Source organism: Aplidium turbinatum, chromosome 18, assembly GCF_918807975.1.
Source record: "Aplidium turbinatum chromosome 18, kaAplTurb1.1, whole genome shotgun sequence".
In the NCBI taxonomy this organism is placed as follows: domain Eukaryota; kingdom Metazoa; phylum Chordata; class Ascidiacea; order Aplousobranchia; family Polyclinidae; genus Aplidium; species Aplidium turbinatum.
In genome coordinates this window covers 5,322,927-5,344,922 of record NC_137489.1, presented here as the reverse complement: position 1 = coordinate 5,344,922, position 21,996 = coordinate 5,322,927, and the positions used below count along the sequence as shown (strand labels likewise).

The 21,996-nt window shown below is 39.0% G+C and overlaps 2 protein-coding genes across 2 annotated transcripts; one reads left to right on the top strand and one right to left on the bottom strand.

Moving 5' to 3' along the window:
* Positions 1-11,422: 11,422 nt before the first annotated feature.
* Positions 11,423-13,699, top strand: LOC145787973 (uncharacterized). The gene is made up of 4 exons (XM_082599812.1): positions 11,423-11,549; positions 11,881-12,087; positions 12,422-12,548; positions 13,149-13,699. The coding sequence occupies exons 2-4, from the start codon at positions 11,944-11,946 to the stop codon at positions 13,181-13,183; spliced, it is 306 nt and encodes a 101-aa protein (XP_082455938.1). The 5' UTR covers positions 11,423-11,549; positions 11,881-11,943; the 3' UTR covers positions 13,184-13,699.
* A 5,117-nt stretch (positions 13,700-18,816) lies between these two features.
* Positions 18,817-21,449, bottom strand: LOC145787922 (NXPE family member 2-like). The gene is made up of 2 exons (XM_082599759.1): positions 20,905-21,449; positions 18,817-20,163 (listed from the first exon to the last, which is right to left on the bottom strand). The coding sequence occupies exons 1-2, from the start codon at positions 21,447-21,449 to the stop codon at positions 19,200-19,202; spliced, it is 1,509 nt and encodes a 502-aa protein (XP_082455885.1). The 3' UTR covers positions 18,817-19,199.
* Between the last annotated feature and the right edge of the window lie 547 nt (positions 21,450-21,996).

The window sequence follows — 21,996 nt, the reverse complement described above, 5'->3', positions numbered from 1 at the left end:
TTGTACGGATGAATTATAGCCTATTCCGTAACACACGATCCCCTATCATCGATGCTTTGGAGAGGAATTTTGAGGTAAACAACTTCTGTTCTGTGACTTCATAGACAATATAGTTTGATTGTAACTTGTGCAACAAACAACAAAGGCAAGTTAATTGAGCAAAGCGGTAGGCACTTTTACGTATTGCACTGCCCGAAGAGGTAACCGCAACCATGCGTATCGTATATGACATTACTGGTGTTTTAGTCACAACTGTTCTCATAAACTCCATTGTTTGCAGTCACTACGATTCTTCTTGCACTCAGTTCAGTTCAGTTGAAGAAAAAATAGTATTAGCAGAGGGTGGGAATCGAACCCATGCAATCGAAATTACTACTGCTCTGCCCTAACCATTAGGCAACGTTGGTTGTGGCGATGCATTCAGTTAAATTTCTTTGTATCAAAATCTTTCGATAAAGACGACCAGTTAATCACGTGTTGAGTCATGTCACGCATGATAGCGCTACCAACGTCAGCGATGTCGTATGTCACGCATGGTTGCGGTTACCTTTTTGGGCAGTACAATACGTAAAAGTGCCTACCGAGCAAAGCAGTGTTGAGATCAGTGTTGCCAACCTTGCGGTTTTCACGCCCAATTGGGCTAGTTAGTAGTTGGGCAATAGTAGGCCTAGGCCTAATTTTATCGGACCCGAACCGGAACTTATAAAACCGGATTTAAGTTTCTTCGAACCTGAACCGGAACTGAACCCAATTTTGAAACAATCTTTGAACCAGAACCGGACCCGAACCGGAAAAATCAAACGGTTCGACTCCCTGAAATTCACTGTAAGTGTAATCTACAAGACAAAGGACCGCTGCGGGGTCTACAAGACAAAGGACCGCAAGGCATCCCGCCTTGTTGCCAAGGAAGTATCTGCCCTTTGGCGAGTGGAAACACCACAAGAGGACGTAATCTCTGGAGACTTCACCCCGAAGGAATTCGCCACCGCGCTCCGCCTAGTGAAACCACACAAGTCTCCTGGGCCCGATAAGATCTGCCCTGAGCTTGTGCTCTATGATGGCCATGCCCTAAAGTCCTGGTTACGTAGATTCTTCTCTTCCTGCCTGCACCACTTCACAATCCCAAAAATCTGGAGAAGAGCTTTTGCGATCCCTAAGCCTCACAAGCCACCAGAGGACCCAAAGAGTTATCGTCCGATATCCCACCTCTGTGTTCCTTTCAAGATCCTCGAAAGACTCATCTACGCACGGGTCAACCCAATCATTGACCCGCTCCTTCCAAAAGAGCAAGCTGGATTTTGGCGCGGAAAATCCACCGTAGATCAGGTCACACTCTTAACTCAATTAAGACATCGAGGATTGCTTTGAGGCAAAAAAGAAGACCGGCGCTGTCTTTCTAGATCTTACAGCTGCCAATGACACCGTATGGCATCGCGGCCTTACTTGCAAGCTGCTTCGCCTGCTTCCTGACCAACATATGGTTCATATGATTATGGAACTTGTCAGGAATCGAAGCTTCACCCTCACCACCGGTAGCTCACGGCAAAGCAGACTGAGACGCCTGAAAAACGGCGTCCCACAGGGATCAGTCCTGGCTCCACTTCTTTTCAATATCTACACCCACGACCTGCCAACTGTCTCCGGTCTCCGCAACATAACCTATGCTTATGCGGACAACCTGGCAATTCTCCACTCCACAACGTCGTGGGAAAATCTAGAAGACACCTTGAGTCAGGACATGAAAACTCTCTCAGCCTATCTCCAGAATTGGCGACTAAAACTCAGCGAAACCAAAACTGTGGCAGCAGCTTTCCACCTCCATAATCGGGAAGCTGATCGTGAGCTACACGTTCAGAACAACGGAAAATCTCTGTCCTTCTGCCCAGAACCAAGATATCTTGGGGTGACACTGGACAGCTCGCTCACATACCGCCACCATTTGGTGTCACTGCGCAAGAAACTCACATCTCGCGCTGCGCTACTCAAGCGCTTGGTAGGCTCTAGCTGGGTGGCGAGGGCTGACACTTTGCATATAGTAGCTTTAGCCCTTGTCTACTCTTCAGCAGAGTACTGTGCACCTGTTTGGTGCCGCAGTGCTCACTGCCATAACATCGACACTGCCATAAACAGCGCCCTGCGCACAGTGACCGGATGCCTGCGTCCCACACCATTGGACAATCTCCCCATTCTCGCTGGCATCCAACCCGCTGAGCTTCGTCGCGAATAAGCCACTCTTGTCCCTCGGTCGACGGGCACTGGAGCCTAACCACCTTCTCCACCACAAGATTTCTGCTCTCCCAAACGAGCACCCCCGTCGACTGAAATCAGGACAACCATTCGTGCCAGCCGCTCAACTTCTTATCAACGAAGCTGATGTACAAGACATCTCTGCGGCTGCTTGGGCGGACCATAAATGGAGTTCTGAATGGAAGTCAACCACCACCAAACTCTATTCGTTCATCCCCGACGCCGACACACGCCCCATCGGTCTAACACTACCAAGACAGGCATGGGTGCGCCTCAACCGTCTCCGTACGGGCGTCGGGCTTTTCCGCTCAACCATGCACCAATGGAGAATGGCCTATTCCTCCTCCTGTGAATGTGGTGCCGAGGAACAGACCGCAGACCACATCATCAATGACTGCTCCATATTCAAGCCACCTAACGGAGTGGAAGGTCTGCGTGTCATGGATAATGAAACCAAAGACTGGCTGCTCTCTAGTAACCTTCCAGTGTAGTCCGGGAACATCGTAAATCTGGGGTGGTAAAAGGATAGACCCTCGGCCCCAGACACTCACACGACGACGACGACTGTAGTCTGGATCTTGTAAATTTTCAAAACTATCGTATTAGGACTGAGTCGGTTTTTCTACATGTCGGATTAGGATCTTCACAAAGGTGGAAGATGTATTCGAACCTGAAGTGTACAGGAACCGGAGTTTTGAAGTATGTTAGAGCTGAAGGTTTTGGTTGTAGTAGAGTGGGACTGGGAGGCTGCAATTCTTATCAACAACAGGAGCAGGAGTCAGATTTTTGGGCCATTTGATACATTTAGTGTAAAAATATTATCACTAAAAACTTTCAAGTACCCTATTTAATATGGCCTACTTTTATGGTTTTTTTTTCTAAGCAGTAATTTTATATTTAGAAATATTTAAGAAAATGTTTTTATTTATTTATTTGCATCAGACACAAATCCACAGAATTCAAATTTTTAACAGTCATCACACAAAATATCAGACTAAAACAGTAGGTTACCATGCAGCCATGCAGGTTACATCAAATAACATACAAAATATTGTTGTAGTGATTATAAAATGTAGAATTGAAATAGTAATGAGAAGACATGATGGCGCAAAACATAGGTGTACGGGAAGCATATTTTTTGGGGGTGCAAAAGAATTCTTGCCCAAATATAATCAACTGGCCTAAACAAAAGTACTACACATGTAAGAAAAAGCAATAATATAGCCTTAAAAAAAAACAGCATGAGGCATCAACTGACAAGCCTTCTACAAAGCCACTGGTATGATAAGTAGGGGAAGGCGGGGCAAGTTGAGCAGGTTTTTTTAAATCTTTTTTTTTTTATTTCACTAACTTTTTCGAAGACTCAAGTACAGTAGGCTATTGCATTTCAAAAACATGCTAATAAGCCAAGTTTTTAGACAAAAACTGGTTGGTTTTATTTATTATTTTGCACTGTATTCAAGTTTAAGTAACGATTGCACAACTTGCCCCGGATTATTTTTCCGGGGCAAGTTGTGCAGCACCATGGGGTAAGCTGTGTAGCACATGGGGTAAGTTGAGCAACAACAATCGTTCGTTTTGACTAGGGGCAAGTTGAGCAACATATTACGGCCAGCAAAAGTACAGACAATTAATTTAACAAATCAGCTATTTTTACATTCATTCACTAGTCATTTTTTACATTCATTCACGTGGAAGACTTTGAAACTATGTAAAAATGGCTAATAGGCTAGAACATTTGTAAATTAACAAAGGCGGTTTACAGGAACAGTTGCACAACTTGCCCCGTCATCAATTGCACAACTCGCCCCATTCACACTTTTTTTAAAGAACAAAAAATTTCAAGAAAACTAACAAATAAACGAAAAAATTTTACCTGCGAAAATACAACTACATCATATGTCTACTGACCCCTACTGCTAAAGTTTGACTAGTTCTACTGTGCATCCAAAAAATCAAAATTTCGTTTGCATCCAAATTTAGATCCTAAGACCTAAACACCTTATATCGTTGATCAAGCCTAACCTGCCCAAAAAACTGATGACTGCGATTCACGTGCTTCAAAGGCATTATAGGTAAAATATAATAATGGCGTTAAAGATTCATTACGCTATTTATTTCCTTTCAAACGGGGACTTGCACAACTTGCTCCGGGCCCGTTGCACAACTTGCCCCGCCTTCCCCTACGGTATACCATTATGCAAATTTGCAAAACAACAAATTCATCAAAAGACAATTGAAGGGAGTAGGCTAATTGACACTACACTAACGAACCAGTAGAATGCAGTACTACCGGTACATGGCTCTAAAACTGCAAAACTAAAACTGCAAACTGAACTAAAAAGTACTGATTAGTGGTAGTCTGGTGGTATAGGCTACACAAATTTAAAAGAAGTATTTGTTTTGCCCACTTCGTTGTCCAAATATATCTACAATGCGATTGACATCCACTTTAATTGTTGTTGGTCTTTCCAAGTGCAACAAAGCTAAGTTTGACAGTCGTGTTTGGCCCATTGTTGATCTCAGATATGTCTTCAATCGTCGTAATCCGGAAAAAGACCTCTCAGCTGAACATGAAGTTGCAGGAACTGTTGCTAGAATTTTTGCTGCTTTGGAAAAGTGGGGCATAGTTTTATCTAATCCATTTGAAATTAGGAATTTTGTACATTGTACAGCAGTTTTGATTTCTCTGTTGCGAGTGAGTTGGTAAAAAAGTTGATATTCCGATTCCAGGAAATCCTGTTCCAAGGTCTAGAATTCAGATATCAACTTCAAGCTTTGTTGGTTGGCATTATTTGTATCTTCCGAAAATTCTCCTTTTGAAGACTGAGGAGAGAATTTGGGCAATTTTTCATATTTGGGCAAGATTTCACACCTATCTATTCTCCTTTTAGGATAGATAGGTGTAAAATCTTGCCCAAATATGAAAAATTGCCCAAATTCTCGACAGATTGGGGGTGCGATTGCACCCCCTGCACCCCCGGCTCGTACACCTATGGCGCAAAAGTAGATTAATAGAACTTTAGCAGCGTTCTACAAATGCATAGCCATTTTTCTAAATTGAGCATTAACAGTTAAAACGTCCTTCTGTACCTGATGCACTCTAGCGCTACCGCATCCCAACAAATTGTGAATAAATTTGTATGAGTTGTTGTAAGCAACTCGTATGCGATTTAAAGTAGCCTGTAAGTTTTATAATTACACCATACCTGAGTAGCCTACCATGCATTGGCATACAATTATACCAATGGACTCCACTATCATGACAGGAGAATGGAAAGGTATAATTTATAGCCTATTATTATTATTATTACCGGCAGTGATGTACGCGTATACAAAAAATATTGACGCCGTCAGCGTAAACGCAAACGTTCGAAAAACCATACGCCGTAGGCTATGCGTGAACGTAACATTGTAAAAAAAAGTCGGCGGCGTCAGCGCATACACTAGCGTAAACTCGTTTTGTTTGCTAGGTGCCAAACATTCACACGGTATAAACCACGCGAAACAAACAAGTTTTATTTTGAATTTCCACGAAGAAACTCAAGCATCTGAAAGTGTTCATTTGACATTTTGTTGCGTTTTGGTTTCAAAATGTCTTTGCCCATTGAAAACATTCTGTCAACATTTCGCAGTTTGATAAAAAAAATGCAAACACCAGCTAAGACATTAAAAAGTATATCTTGACGCTATACGCTAAAAAACTGTGAAAACTTTACAGCGTAGCCTCAAGCGACAACTATCCAAAAAAATGTGGCCGTAAGCGTTAGCGTAAACAAAAAGTCTACGCCGCAAGTCTACGGCGTATAGCCTACATACATGTCTGATTACCGGTATATATTTGCATCAGACAAAGCTGTCTATTTCCACAACAACAACATATAATACAAATTGCAAATGCACAAAAAACACTTTTGAAGTCGTCAGTTTAAGTCAAGAGCTTACTAAACAACTTGGTTTACAGTTAAAAATTCAAATAGCCTACGTTACAATGAGCGATGGAAGAATTGAAAATATTTAAAACAATAAGACATCAGGTCTGATACCTAAAGGTAAAGCGATTTGAGAAGTGAATGCAACAGCTAATAAACGAAAACATAAGATTCAAAAATCCATAGACTGCGAATGGACTCTCAACTGAATAAGCTACTGTACAAATCCTTATGCAAGTTGACTAATCCGAAAGCCACTGAACTGAACGATCACTCAAACATTAATTAAGACAATTCTGTTCTGAATACTTTTTTGCACATTTTCAAACAATAATGACTGTTGCAAGACAGGTCCTCACACATAGCCTATAATAATTAAAGTTTCCAAAGTTCAAAATAAGTAGCGATATTCTTCTTCGTCGTCGTCGTGGGAGCCTCTGGGTGGGGCCGAGGGCAGTGGCGTAGCTAGGGAATGTGCCGCCCGGGGCGGATTCAGATTTTGCCGCCCCTTCAAGAAAAAGCATGTGAAAATGAAGTGCGTTTTTTTTTTTTATCAGCACTGCAATACGCAACGTGCTTTTTTCAATTTGCGGTGTAAAGTCAGACGAACGAACGTACCATTATAATTTAGTAATATACTGAATGCAAAAGCACAAAAACTGCTGCAGAATTAAAATAATCAATTTATAACCTTTTACAAGGCTACCCAAATTTGAAGAGTATGTTTCCGCCTCTGCTTAATAAAGGCTAGTAGGAATTTTGTAACGTATTAAAAACATAACGGCAGAAAAATTCATTTAATTCATTTCTACTAGACTGTGTAGCCTAATATAGTGTAATATGAATAGTCAGGCCCGGATTTAGGTGGGAGCAGAGGGTGCAGGTGCCCCGCGCCCCTCGACTTTTGAAGGGCCTCCCTACATGGAAAAAATATGGTTGTTGTGTTTTTTGTTTTATTTCAGCCTTTGAAGTTTCTGCAAAATGCTGTGCAGTGCTGGATTAATGCTACTGCAGACGTACAGTAGAGGTGGTTTTTCGCGCCATAGGCGCGAAAGATTTTTTTGCACGGGGCCCCCGATCTAAAAGTGCCCCGGGCTCCACATCAGCTAAATCCGACTCTGTTAATAGTTGCTTACCAATGTAATGATACAGACGTTTTCTTCTTTTGTTCATTAAACTTTACTTATTCGCAGCGTAAGTTTAATAAATTTTCCATTAATTTTTATATAGCCTATTTACAATACTTTAAAATAAAATATGGATAGAATCATATAGATAGAAGCTTATTCCTATCAACTGTAAAACGAATACAAAATGAGCAAGCGCACAAATTACAAAGTTGCAAATGCAGTAAAATCATCTATAGGCTAAGTAAGACTTTAAATGAGACTTTAAGTAAGACTTTAAGTAAGACTATAAATAAGACTTTAGCCATGCTAATGCGCAATGTTTTCACTTTTCGCAATCTAACAGCCACATTCTAGTGACGGTAGCAAAGTTATTTATTACAACAGTTAATAAACATAGTGTTGTGCTCCCCCTCTCCCTGTATTTAAAATATATAATTCAGGATACAAGGCCGGTTTATGTGGCCAAAAGTGAAATCCAGTGCGGCATGGCATCAGTAACAATAGTTTCAAGACATTTGCAATAGATAATTTCATTTTCTTAACTGACTTAACGTGGAATTATTTTATGTTTTGAACGTTGCCATTCTGTTTGCTTTCATTTTTCGTGTACTTTTGCATTATCAACAAAAAGAAAAAAAAACGTCCTGTCTGAAAGTGCCGCCCCTAGACGTGCCGCTCGGGGCGGTCCTCCCCCTCCGCCACCCCCCTCCCCTAGCTACGCCACTAGCCGAGGGTCTATCCTTTTACCATCCCAGATTCACGATATTCCTGGAATACACCGGAAGGCTACTATGGAGAATAGCCAGTCTTTTGTGTCATCATCCAAGCAAACCTTCCACTCCGTTAGGTCGCTTAGAGATAACGATAACAATTCATCAGCCTATTTCTGTTTGGGCTTCAATCAGTTCAATTAACCCAAATATTATGTAGAAAATGTGTAGAAAACAATAGAGACTTAGCACCGGGTCTCTACACTAGTATAAAAAACCTAAGTTGTGATTTATGGTTTGCGCTTGTAGTTGGCGAGTGGAGTTTGGCTGGCGTTGCCATTGCATTCATTAGGATCTTACGTGGAATTGACCTGTTTTAGTGGCTACGGTACCCTTTGTTTAAAAGCTGTTTTTTGCTGAATAAGGTTTCAGATACTTTTCCAAAGAAATTTCTAAAAGTCTGGACCTCACTTTAAATCTTTTTTTTTTTAATTTTAACTTGACTTCTCACAAAACAAAGTCTTCGACCTAACTTATATCAAACGTCTGTCTTACGATCGAGGTTTCCAGTCACGTAAGCAAAGCTACTTTTCCGCCATTTCTTTTCGGAGCCTAAAAATGTCCCAACGACAATTTTTCTTCTTGAAATTATTCAAATTGAAGACAAGTATATTCTCTTCCGGCAAAGCTGTTACCAGTAGACCGCTGAGCCGCAAACCACCAATAGGCAATGAGTTGCTATAATGAACCGAAACATTTTTATTTAGCAGATTTCCTCACACGAATATTGTAAACAAATGCCAAGAGAATATTGTAGTTAAATTTCCAATAATGTTAACCATTATCACCAGCATGTAGACCTGCAAGGCAGTCAAATTTCAGTTGAGAGTGGGCTATTAGCCTATAACAATGTTTCCCAACCCGAGTTCGCGGACTCAAATGAGTCCGCGGAAGGCCCTGGGTGAGCCCGCAAGCACATCAACTAAGATCATATGTGTAAGCAATATGTGTTTTAATGCAACTTTGATGTAACTCAACGGAATTGTTTGTTTAGCGGAGCACACTGGGCTTTTATTTTATTCAAACATCCGTTGATTGTCAAGAGGAAAAGTGTTAGAGAAAGTGGCTACACTGTAAATGAAAAAGGTTCGTTTAGGGTTCTTTTAGGGTTCTTTTTTCAAGAAAAACCCTAAGCTTAGGGTTCTTTTAACAAAAAAGGTTCTTTATTGCAAAAAGAACCCTTTGCTTGCCAAAAGAACCCTAAGCCTAGGGTTCTTTTTCGGAACTTGTTTCGAAAAAGGTTCGTTTAGGGTTCTTTTTTCGAGAAAAACCCTAGGCTTAAGGTTCTTTTAACAAAAAAGGTTCTTTATTGCAAAAAGAACTCTTTGCTTGCCAAAAGAACCCTAAGCCTAGGGTTCTTTTTCGGAACTTGTTTCGAAAAAGGTTCGTTTAGGGTTCTTTTTTCGAGAAAAACCCTAGGCTTAGGGTTCTTTTAACAACAAAGGTTCTTTATTGCAAAAAGAACCCTTTGCTTGCCAAAAGAACCCTAAGCCTAGGGTTCTTTTTCGGAACTTGTTTCGAAAAAGGTTTGTTTAGGGTTCTTTTTTCGAGAAAAACCCTAGGCTTAGGGTTCTTTTAACAAAAAAGGTTCTTTATTGCAAAAAGAACTCTTTGCTTGCCAAAAGAACCCTAAGCCTAGGGTTCTTTTTCGGAACTTGTTTCGAAAAAGGTTCGTTTAGGGTTCTTTTTTCGAGAAAAACCCTAGGCTTAGGGTTCTTTTAACAACAAAGGTTCTTTATTGCAAAAAGAACCCTTTGCTTGCCAAAAGAACCCTAAGCCTAGGGTTCTTTTTCGGAACTTGTTTCGAAAAGAACCCTGCAGAAAGGTTCTTTTCGAAACGTTTTTTTTTTAACCTTTTTTTGAGATTCTTTTAGCAACAACACTGTAAAGGAAGAAGGCTCGAAAAAGAAACTATTAGGGAGCTACTGGGAATGGGGGTTCTTTTTAAGGAAAAAAAACCTTTGGGGGTTCTTGAAAGAACCAATACAGGGTTCTTTCAATAACTTTTTGAGGTACTATTATGAACATTCGATAAAATACCTTTCAGGTGTTTTCTTATTTAATACCTTTTTGAGGTACTATTATGAACCTTCCGAACGTTCGATAAAATACCTTTCAGGATTTTTTTCTTATTTAATACCTTTTTGAGGTACCAACCTTAGAAAACGAAAAACGATGAAGCATCTTTATTCTTTACATAGGACGATAAAAAAATACAGACCACAACAACTACAAAAATTACATAGGATGATCGATAGCGTTTAAAGAGCACAGAAAACATGCTTGTAACAACGAGATACCGGTACACGTTTTCTGATCTCCTAAAAATCTTCCGAGCATCCTGTATAATCACTGCCCATTACAATTTATTCACAAAACGCAATACCTTGTTTGTTACCTCCACATCTAAATGTAAAGTGTGGGTAGAGAAAAAAGACAAGGTATGCTTAGTGGATTTGGGGTACTGGATGTTAAACACCCAGTAAGTACTCAACAGCACGGCCACAGCATCCACTAAATTATCCATGCCAATTACTTGACACCCGTCAACCATGACAGTGAAGCCATCTTCTTCTTCAAACTGTATAACCGGATATGTTGATTCTGATTTTGGTGCATTACATTTTGGTAAAGGCAAGACTGTACAGTTTGTGCATGGACAATCCGATATTGATGCAGTAAGGTTTGATAAACGCAAAACTGTACAGCTGTGAAGAGAGAAGGCATATTGCGTGACCGACAATTCCAATTGACTGAACGAATGATGATGATGATTAAAACATAGTCTACAACATTTGTAAAATGAGATGAAACGACACACGATTTTTGATTTGGTTTTTGTTTGTGCTTTTAATATGCTTGATGTGCATTAATTTAGGCTACTTTAATGTGCGTGTTAGACAATTTCACTTGCGCTGTAACTTTTGAGCTTTCGATTTGTGACTGTCTTTGAAATTATGAAATATTGAAATAAGCAATTTTAGAACGAATGTAATACAAACCGATTTGCCAATTACGAATCCTTTTTTCTTTTGGCGATCAGTGCAAGAGAGTGCAAAACAATAAAGAACGCATGACGAAATAAAGGAACACAAGTAGGCAATACAAAAAACTAACGTAAAATTATCAAAACAACCTTGTGTTTTTATCGTTTTGTGTCGCTGTTCAGTCAAGCTTGAAGTCGTCGTTTAGAAAACTTTTTTTTCGTTTTCGTAAGCTGAAGGAAGCATTTGTGCGTCTCTTGACGTAATTTCTACTAGTTATCGTACGTTTACGGGTCAGACCAGTTTACCGGTCAAGCCAGTGTATGTGGTGACTACAACGCATTTCACAGTTTAGGATAGTTAGATTAGTGTATAGACATAGAGTCAAGACATCTGCTGCTGCATATATAAGATAGTATCAGTAATTATGCCAACTATCGAAGTGCAGAAATCAACTCGTGAAGATCTGTATGCTACAATTAGTTGGTAAGATACTGTTCTTTATATTATTAATTATGTCGTACTTTGGCGATATACTGGTTAAAAGTTTGTATTCTAAGGATCCTCTCACGTCAGATTAATGTTCTCGTCTGTTGTTTTGTGATTACGCAACGTGGTCTTCTTTATACAATAACAACAACTTTATACTTTGTAAAACAACAGTTAATCCTCTGTTTCTATTTACAATTTATAATATTGTCTTCAGAAACCATCGCATCAGGATACCGTCAACTGTCAATGTCTACTCTACTATAAACCTTATTACTGCAAACCTTGTATCTATGGTTGTGTGCGTGCTAATTGTTGTGTTTTACAGTTGGTTGGCGAGGTAGAAGATGCTTTCAACATTGAGCGTCATTTGAAACAATTGAGAGGGGAGATGGCGAAGGGGGAGAGCTGTCGCAACAACGGCTTGATTCGCGACCGAATGTTGTGCACTCGATCCACGTGTTTGCACAATGGGAACGAAATGTCGGTTGCGGATCTGCAAGCGAAATATCTGTCGTTGGGAACCGCTGTTTGGGTATGTTGAACATTACGTTCATTTTTATATATATACGGCACTATTTAAAGACTAAAGCCAGTGTGACGTACTGGTTAGTAAGATGACTGGGATCTAGCTGACATCAGATATATCAGGCGACAACTATCAGGCGATCGCTGCTGGAACTTGTTAGCTCAGTGCAGTAAACTCACAGTATAAACACAGAAGCCTGATTAATTGACAAATATATTTCGCCTTTAAGCATTATTATCCAACTGACCCTGTGTTTATACTATGAGTTTTAATATATCCTATATAGTGACAGAAATCGTGGATGTATGTGAAGGTTAATTTGAGGTTTTTGTCTTTGCAGATGATCGAAGAAATGAACAGTCTGGTGCAAAAAGATTGTGTTGAACTGCTCTCAGAAACTAGCCACCACCGTTTTTATCAGGACGTTAAAAAGCAGAAATTGCCGGCGGACATTCTGAACTTAACAGGTAACATAACTAAACTTGCATTCTCATTATATCAAGTTAAGTTTAAACTATCTTTTTTTGCTTGAGGAGAAGGGTTTACAATTGACGTCACCCAGCTTTTCACCCCCTCCTCCAATATCAACTTTCAGGTACCCTCCCCAGTTACCGCTTGACGTTGAACGCTCCCTAATTTGTAGTTCGTACAGTATGTATAGCAACTATTAATTAATACATAATAATAGATCATTTTTTAGAGAAGAACTAGTTTAATCCAAGCTGGCTATACTCACGGTACCGTCACTCTTTCATGAGAGTTATCATGGCTACATCACAACCAATGCTATAAGCATCAATTTTCAATGCATGCTTTGTTACGGAAATTGGTGGTTATAATTAAGTTAATTAAGAATGTAAAAGTTGATTAAGAACATTACTGATGTCCTGCATGGCGAGCCATCGCACTTGATTGATAATCGCTAAATGTGATACCAAGTAAAAGGCTCTTGGTTGTGTGTCTCCCACCCATTGTAGGCTATTTGTTTGGTGAAGTGAATGTTGCTCAATGCCCGCACTTGTGCTGGCCATCGAGTTGATATATAATATGCTCATTGTTTGTTATAGAATCCAGAATCAACATATCCGGTTATACAGTTTGAAGAAGAAGATGGCTTCACTGTCATGGTTGATGGGTGTCAAGTAATTGGCATGGATAATTTAGTGGATGCTGTGGCCGTGCTGATGAGTACTTACTGGGTGTTTAACATCCAGTACCCCAAATCCATTAAGCATACCTTGTCTTTTTTCTCTACCCACATTTTACATTTAGATGTGGAGGTAACAAGCAAGGTATTGCGTTTTGTAAATAAATTGTAATGGGCAGTGATTATACAGGATGCTCGGAAGGTATTTAGGAGATCAGAAAACGTGTACCGGTATCTCGTTGTTGCAAGTACGTTTTCTGCGCTCTTTAAAAGCTATCGATCATCCTATATAATTTTTGTAGTTGTTGTGGTCTGTATTTTTTTATCGTCCTATATGTAAAGAATAAAGATGCTTCACTGTTTTTCGTTTTCTTTACACTTGTTCATTTCTACAAAACACGATTTCTTGATAATCGTGTTTTGTGAAGGTATTTGCTTTGTAACCGTCTTTTTCAATAAAACCTTAAGCATCAGTTATAGCACTGTAAGTTTATCTAAAGGTGTCTATTGGAACCATAGGAAGGTTGGTACCTCAAAAAAGTATTAAATACGAAAAAAACCGTGAAAGGTATTTTATCGAACCTTCAGAAGGTTCATAATAATACCTCAAAAAGGTACTAAATAAGAAAAAACCTAAAAGGTATTTTATCGAGAGTTCATAATAGTACCTCAAAAAGGTACTAAATAAGAAAAAAACCCTGAAAGATATTTTATCGAACGTTCAGAAGGTTCAGAATAGTACATCAAAAAGGTACTAAATAAGAAAAAAAATCTGAAAGGTATTTTATCGAACCTTCAGAAGGTTCAGAATAGTACCTCAAAAAGGTACTAAATAAAAAAAAACCCTGAAAGGTATTTTATCAAAGGTTCATAATAGTACCTCAAAAAGGTACTAAATAAGAAAAAAACCTGAAAGGTATTTTATCGAACGTTCAGAAGGTTCATAATAGTACCTCAAAAAGGTTCTTTTTAAGAAAAAAAACCCGTTGGGGGTTATTGAAAGAACCCTGTATTGGTTCTTTCAAGAACCCCCTAAAGGGTTCTTTTCTTAAAAAGAACCCCATTCGCAGTAGCTCCCTTATAGGTTCTTTCAAGAACCCCTAAAGGGTTCTTTTCTTAAAAAGAACCCCATTCGCAGTAGCTCCCTTATAGGTTCTTTTAAGAACCCCCTAAAAGGTTCTTTTCTTAAAAAGAACCCCATTCGCAGTAGCTCCCTTATAGGTTCTTTCAAGAACCCCCTAAAGGGTTCTTTTCTTAAAAAGAACCCCATTCGCAGTAGCTCCCTTATAGGTTCTTTTAAGAACCCCCTAAAAGGTTCTTTTCTTAAAAAGAACCCCATTCGCAGTAGCTCCCTTATAGGTTCTTTCAAGAACCCCCTAAAGGGTTCTTTTCTTAAAAAGAACCCCATTCGCAGTAGCTCCCTTATAGGTTCTTTTTCGAGCCTTTTTCGTTTACAGTGTAGCCTACGCAATGAAACCGGTGCTTTTTCAAAAGAGCAGAATTATAAACTTGCCAAGCGATTTAGCGACAACGAGTGGATTGCCAAATTGCTGTTCTTATGTGATTTTTTCAGCCATTTAAACCAGCTGAACACTACTATGCAAGAAAAAAATAAAATCTTTTTGGATGTATCGGAAGACATTGTCGCATTTAAAGGTAAAATGAAACTGTGGATGCATCGAATGGAAAGTGGGAAGCTTTTCCTGCTTTAAACACAGTTTTGGAAGAAGAAGAATTTAATTCAAAAAGCATCGGGGGAATCTTTCTTGAGCACCTTACTTCATTTCTGTTCGAGCTGGACAGATATATTCCTTCCCACAATTTCAATAAAGAGTTTAAGTGGGTGCGAAATCCCTTCGAGGTTTTAGCGCTACTGGTTCATCCTGAAATAGATTGCATTGGTGAATAACTAATTGTGCTGCAAAGTCGACAGCTGTGGAAAGAGAAATACAAAAGTGTTTCTCTGACTCAATTCTGGGCCAACGTCCAAGTAATGGAACCCAATCTAGCCTATCTAAACTCTGTTTGCAGGCAACAAAAGCTCTTTTGCCCTTTCTGAAAACACATCTTTGTGAAGCTGGTTTTTCAGCACTAGCTATATGATTAAAACCAAGTAGGCTACCGCAACCAACTACAACCAGAAGACGACATCAGATGTGCCTTAACGACCGTCAACCCGCAAAAGTTTGGGTTATTGCAAAAATAGTCGGTGCATTGAAAAGGTCGGGAAACACTGGCCTATAAGCTAGTATAGCCTATGCTCTGTAAATTAGACCATTGGCGGTAGCTTGGTTGTTGTCTGTAAATTATTGTAAATTATCTGTAATGATCTGTTGTCCATATTTCATCCACTAGGTGCCTGAATGGAAAGCAGTCCTAAAATGCATTGCTCAAACGCACCATCGCTGCTTGATCTTGAGATTTCTTTCTGTAGCCTACAAAGTTGGGCGCTTAACCACTGAGCTTAACTGCTTTTTGCAAAGGCTTTGTCCGCCCCGTTAGCTCAGTGGTTACGCGCCTGGCTCCAAATCACGCGGCGCTGGTTCGACTCTCGGGGTGTGCGCTTGAGCAGCGCATTTCAGGACTGCTCTCTATTCAGCGGCACCTAGTGAATGGAATAATTCCCGGCAACAACACTTCAACAATCGGAAAACTTCACTCTGCCAATCTCGGTAACCGGCCCTGGGTCAAGACCCTCTACAACAGGGCTACTCAACTGGCGGACCTCGGTCCGAATCCGGACCTTCTGGGTGTTGATGGTGGACCTTGAGCTTTTGAAAGAATAACCTCATTGCCACGTTTCGGGGCTTCTTTAAACAGCTTTCTACTGGGAGGAAACAGTTTTTACTGTGATTATCCTAGTTGCTGAGGGGCTTCGACTCCCAGACTCCCCAACACTTTCTCAGAAATCCAATTCGAGTTACATTTTACGTAAAAATGTGGTTTGGTACAGATAGTTTAACTTTCGTGGTTGCGTGTGAAATAACTTATTTACCGGACCACTAAAAATGTTGAACTTGTCAAGCTGGACCTTTGTAGAGTTTAAACCCTAACTACAGGTTAACTCCACGAGTTGCCAACAAGTGGCCAAAGTTTTCGTCTACTGCCTGAACTGAATTGCAGATCACTTCTCAAAGTCTGGTCGCTTAAGTGCTAGTTGCCCTATACTCCACTCTACTTCAAATACCACTAGGTTAGCAAAAGTATAATGACACAACTAAAGACACAATAAGACACACACACAAACTATGAGAAACAATTACAATAAAAATGGCAGCTCTTACCTCCACAATAGACGAAGCAAAAAGAAAGAGCTACCAACAAAATGCGAATATCGTGTGCTCGAAAATCAACCGAGCGTGAAACAAGTTAATCATTTAAGAAAGGGAGTCGAGTTTCTAACAACCTTTGTTTAGATTAGTTGAGTAACCCTGCTCTACAAGTATGCGAAACTACCAACATAGTAGTACGTAACTACAAGTAGTACGTGGCATACAGGAATGAGCTATCAAGGCTTTGTCAGTCCGTGGATAAAGATTCAAAACCAAACCAACTTTGCTCATCTCTAACATTGCTTTCCCACTAAAGGGTTCAAACAGAATATAACGCTTAAAGCTGTATTTTTTTAATTTCAAACCTAATTTTGTTGACCGAACTAAGTACGCAGGTGAAGTGTCTTGCATGATGATATCACTTGATCCTACTATGTAGTAAAATTTTGTGTTCTATTAGTATGCATCATTTTCGGGTGGTGTATAACAATTCGTTTTGTGGGGACGAAAGCAAGTACCTCCACGTGGTCGCCCCCGCAAGTACCGACTTTGGGAAACTAAACTTGCTACAACTGTCGCTATAAAGTTATCATGTGATTGCCGGCTATACAGACCTCCTCATGGTATGGAAGGCCTAGTTTCTATCGATGACGACACCAGGCAGTGGTTAACCAACGGATGCCCTGACATATAGAGACAACACGAGAGAAGAAAATTCGTTTTGTGATTTATATGGACTGCCTGGTCACATGAAAATCAGTGAGCATCAAATATCTTGTGGTATAACTAATTAACTACATTTGAGGCCTTGATAAGAAAGGTTTTTTTGCGTTTGTCAAAGTTTGCGAAATCTCATCAAATAGTTTAATTTCGTCACTCATAAAATCGAATTGAATTCTTTTTGCCATCGTTTCATGAACACTACTAACAAACAATGTACCGTATTTCTTATAACCTTATTCTGAATGTGTCTACTTATTTGTTTATACTGGCATAGTGGCATATACCATCGCTTTTGTCTTATAGTGCATGTTGATGTTGAATGCAAGTAAAATTTATAAAGTTGTTCTTTTGGCTTCATATGGATCGCAAGGTGTGAAATAAACGTTTAATAATAATAATAATATTGATCACTACAGGCTTAATGATTGTTTGGATTTAAATGAACAGTAGGTTGCTTCTATAGGTCTACTAGCGATATAGACTATTATAGGCCGCGAGTTCAGCGTGCAACCTATTTACTGAAATCAGTTGTTTTCTCGTAATGGTTTCATGTCGCCTTAGATTAAATTTAAACTACCATAAATAGCCTATAATTTAACGTAATCTTTTTATGATTTTATTGTGAAGGGGTGTTCTACACGTGTAAACCATTTAAATACGAGTGGCTGTAGTTGGGAGGATAATTTATGATCGTTGCAATGAGACTACTTAAAAATGAGGCATTTCTGCAAAAACGAAAAACTTGAGAAGAAAGTATTACGGTAACAGTAAAATCAAAGATAAAGGGGATATTTGTATAGGCCTCTCTCTCTGTAGGTATCATGGCTGATGCAGCCCTCTATGTACCAACCATGATGTTCCAGTTTGATCGACCTCGTGCGCCTTGCCAAATTTTAGTAGGGTTTTTGATATGTGGTTGAAAATTGTGCAAAAATGTGAATCTTTGAGCTCCTCTCGACCATTTTCCTAGTATTTTTCCACTTAAAGATAAATCTTCAAATTTGCCTTTCCTTGTGATGTGACCCAAGAACTTCAGCTGACGCATTTCTATAGATCTCATTATCTGCTGCTCCTGGCCCATCTGTTGGAGAACTGCTTTGTTGGTTTGAAAAGCTGTCCATGGAATTTTAAGAATTCTTCGGTAAAACCACATTTCTGCAGCTTCAAGCTTTTTTCGAGTTTTTGCCGTTAGTGTCCAAGTTTCACATCCGTAGGCTACATCAAAATTGACCAAACAAAGCATTTTAACAAACGAATTTTTAAGGTTTTGGAGAGCTTTCAATTTTTGAAGATTTTTGCTTTGGTGTTGAAACTTAACTTTGATAATGCAATGCGTCGTCTTATTTCTTCTTCACATCTGGTGCTTGGATTCAGTATTGAGCCCAAATAATTGAATTTTTGAACCTGTTCAATTTTGTTATCATTGCAGTACACGCAAATTGTTGGTTCAGGAAGACGTTTCGAGACTGCCAGTGTTTTAGTTTTGTTAATGTTTATTTTTAGTCCATATTTTTCACTAGATGTTTGAACTGCATCTAGTAAAATTTGCAAACCATATTGTGACGTTGCAAGCAAGACTGTGTCTTCTGCATATCGAATGTTATTTATAAGTTTTTTGTTTATATAGTATTAATTCCTTCATCAATTTCAATTTCATTGTATAGGCCTAGTTTTTCCTTAAAAACTAAGAGTTGTCTCTCAAAGTGAGTTTTTGCAAATGCACCATTTATAGCTTATCCAAGCCCCGACTGGCGCGAACACATATACGGTATAATAGACTATAGTTGCACTACACTGCAGACCCATTTTCACACCAACAAGGCTAGAAGTAAAATAACACATCAAATTAAAAAAAACTACACAGTGAAGTTGGAGAAAGCGTTATGGTGCAGGTTTTTGCTACAGTCTGCTGAAGCTACAATAAGCGTTCATATTACGTAATACAACATTGATGACATGCAATACAAATTTTAATACTATACAATGTAGCTCAACATCAACATAGCTTGTTGGTCAAGCGTCTCCAAGGTGGGGTGGTAATCACTGAGCGGCCAAACTGTTGTTATGTCCCAAACGGATAAGTAGACAACATTTTTTAATCCCGAGAACGTTTTTCTGAACATAATTTCAAAGCGATAAATGTTCCATTCCCAAACATATTCAACCACGTTCTGACTTCGTACGATAAATTTTGTCTCAGGAAATTTTTTATGATGTTTTGCAATTGCATCTTTGATTCCTTTAATCCGATGCAGAAAAACAGATGGGTCATAGTTCAACAGGTGCGCCCCAATATTGAACACAACCACAACATCTTCTCCCCCGATAGGTATGTTAACAATTGTATCGCTGATGTATGGTCGCGAACTCGGGGGCCCAGGATTTTGCAAAGGTGGACCATGGGCTCGATAAAACAGTGTTAAATTTTTTCGATCGAAAAGAAATGATTTTGATATTCGCGGTTGCTGCCAAACATGTGAACTGTCAGGTCCAAAGTCTTTGAGCACAAACTTTTCTTGAAACCAGTAATAAAATTGCCTTATTGTTGAGTCTCCAAGAAAATACACTACTTTGTTATTTACATTTGAAATCCTTTCCAAGTTGTTACATTGAAATGACTTCCAAGTACTGTTTTCAAAATATCCTGTGATTTGATCCGGAGACAGATTTTCAGAAAACATTTGGTTACATTTTGGCATACTAGCTCTTGAGTCTTGGTTATTTCCATTTGAGGAAACTGTAATTGTAACATTTGTACTTATAGACAACTGACATTGATAGAGTTTGCAATGGCTGATCAAATCTAAAGTCATTCCTCTTCCTGGGCCTTGGTAAGCGATGTTTTTCAACGGAGTGCACCGTTTTGAAGGTGGCATGAGGCAAAGCCAAGGTTCCTTGTTCCGTGGATTAGTGAAGTCACACTTTGGAAGAGGTCTCAATCTGAAAAAACGACACATTTGTAATTATTTTCAATTTGAAAAAACAAAATAAAACTAAGAATGAAACAACTAACCCAAAAGTAAAGTTTAACGATATTTTGTTGTGTTGCATTATATGTAATGTATAATGCTGTCGCAATGGGCGCAAAATGACACTGGATTATTTTTCATTATTTAAAAGCTTGCCCGGTAAATTTAGTTTCATTTGTATTCAGGTATTCAGAAAATATTTTTGCGGGGTGAGCTATCTTTACAAAATCACTGCCAAAATAGGTGAAAATATACATTTATAGAGAGTAGCCTAGGCCAAGTCTTCAACATCATAACGTGGCTAATTGAAATAAAACTTTTAAGTATTTGCAATAACACGTTTTAACATTCAACATTACATATAGGCTACCCGTATTAATATTTACACTTTACACGCTATAACCAAAATTACTTCATTGGAAGTACCCTACTTTTTGTATTTTTATTTATGATGTTTCCACAAAATTGTCGGTTTCAAGCAGCGTTTTGAAAGAATGTTCTGATTTTAAAGCGTTAAAGTCAATCTATTTTCCCTAAATTACAGTTTTTTCATAACAATGAAAATTTAACAAGAATATAAGCTTTGCATTTTCCTAAGCCAAGTAAGTAATTGGACCAAAGCATTTCAAAAGTGCAACTATACAACCAAAATGATCAATTTGTCACCTCAGAAAATACATTAACCTACTTGAAGCCGACAGAATTGACTTACGTCTTGTCTGTGTCAAGATTCACATTGCAAACCAGTGACTCTCCAGATTCATACGTTCCAACATAAACGTGTCCCCATGAGCCCAGGGAAGTTTGTTGGGCATTGAGTTCGTATGCTCCTTCAACTGACAAAACAAGTTTGATGTCCAGGATTAGTCTTCCTTGCATAGGAAGAGGCGCTTCAATCGTGTATGTTCCGTCTGTGTTGTCTATGACACGACAAGGAGTTCCATCCGGGAACTTTGTCTTATCACGGATCAGCCTTGCCCGGAAATAATCACCACCGAATTTTTTAAGTTCTCCTTTACTGTCTCTTGCTTGCAGTGTTGCCTTGAAAGTTTCTCCCACTTTGTAGCCTTGCTTTGATATAACAACACTGGCTGACGTTGTAAATCTATCTTGGTTTTTATTAGGACTTTGAGACTCATATTTTTTAAATGACTTGATTAAAGTAGAAAAGTATTGAGTCCAGTCTTCATACTTTGATTCTATGGACTGGTTCGTAAACCAACTTAACGGCAGTCCATACTTATCTATGTGTTGCATTCCATAATAAGCTGAATCTGGAGAAAGTAATGTTTCTGGAGTCCCCGGAATGCTTGTTGAACTTATCGCAGAACTTAGAAATTTCCAGTAGCAAATAAAAGCCAAAATTGCAAGCCCATACGCCAAAAATTTGAATTTTTTCCTTATCAATGTCATCTTCAACAGGTTGAAACTACTTGGTTAAGAAAAAGATATGAAGCGTTAAAAAAGTTTTCCTGCAATGTACAATTTTTCGTTTCGTCTGTATGTTATGTGTGCATTCGAAACAAGCAATTATGTTAGCACTGATCAATTGCTTGCGGTAGGCTACTCTAATACTAACCAGAAATTTGTTAGAGATGAGTGTCCGGTGTACCACAAAGTAAAGAGCTTTCCAAGTGTTTATGTCAGGCAGGGATGCAGTTAATAGAGGAAAGCGACCCCTTACAACCAAAGAAATAAACTGAAACCTCATTAAGTCATATTTCATTTCCATTATAGCCTGAGCTACGACAATTGAAGTAGTATGTAATATGTAAGCCGCAACAAGCAAGTCAATATATGCTAC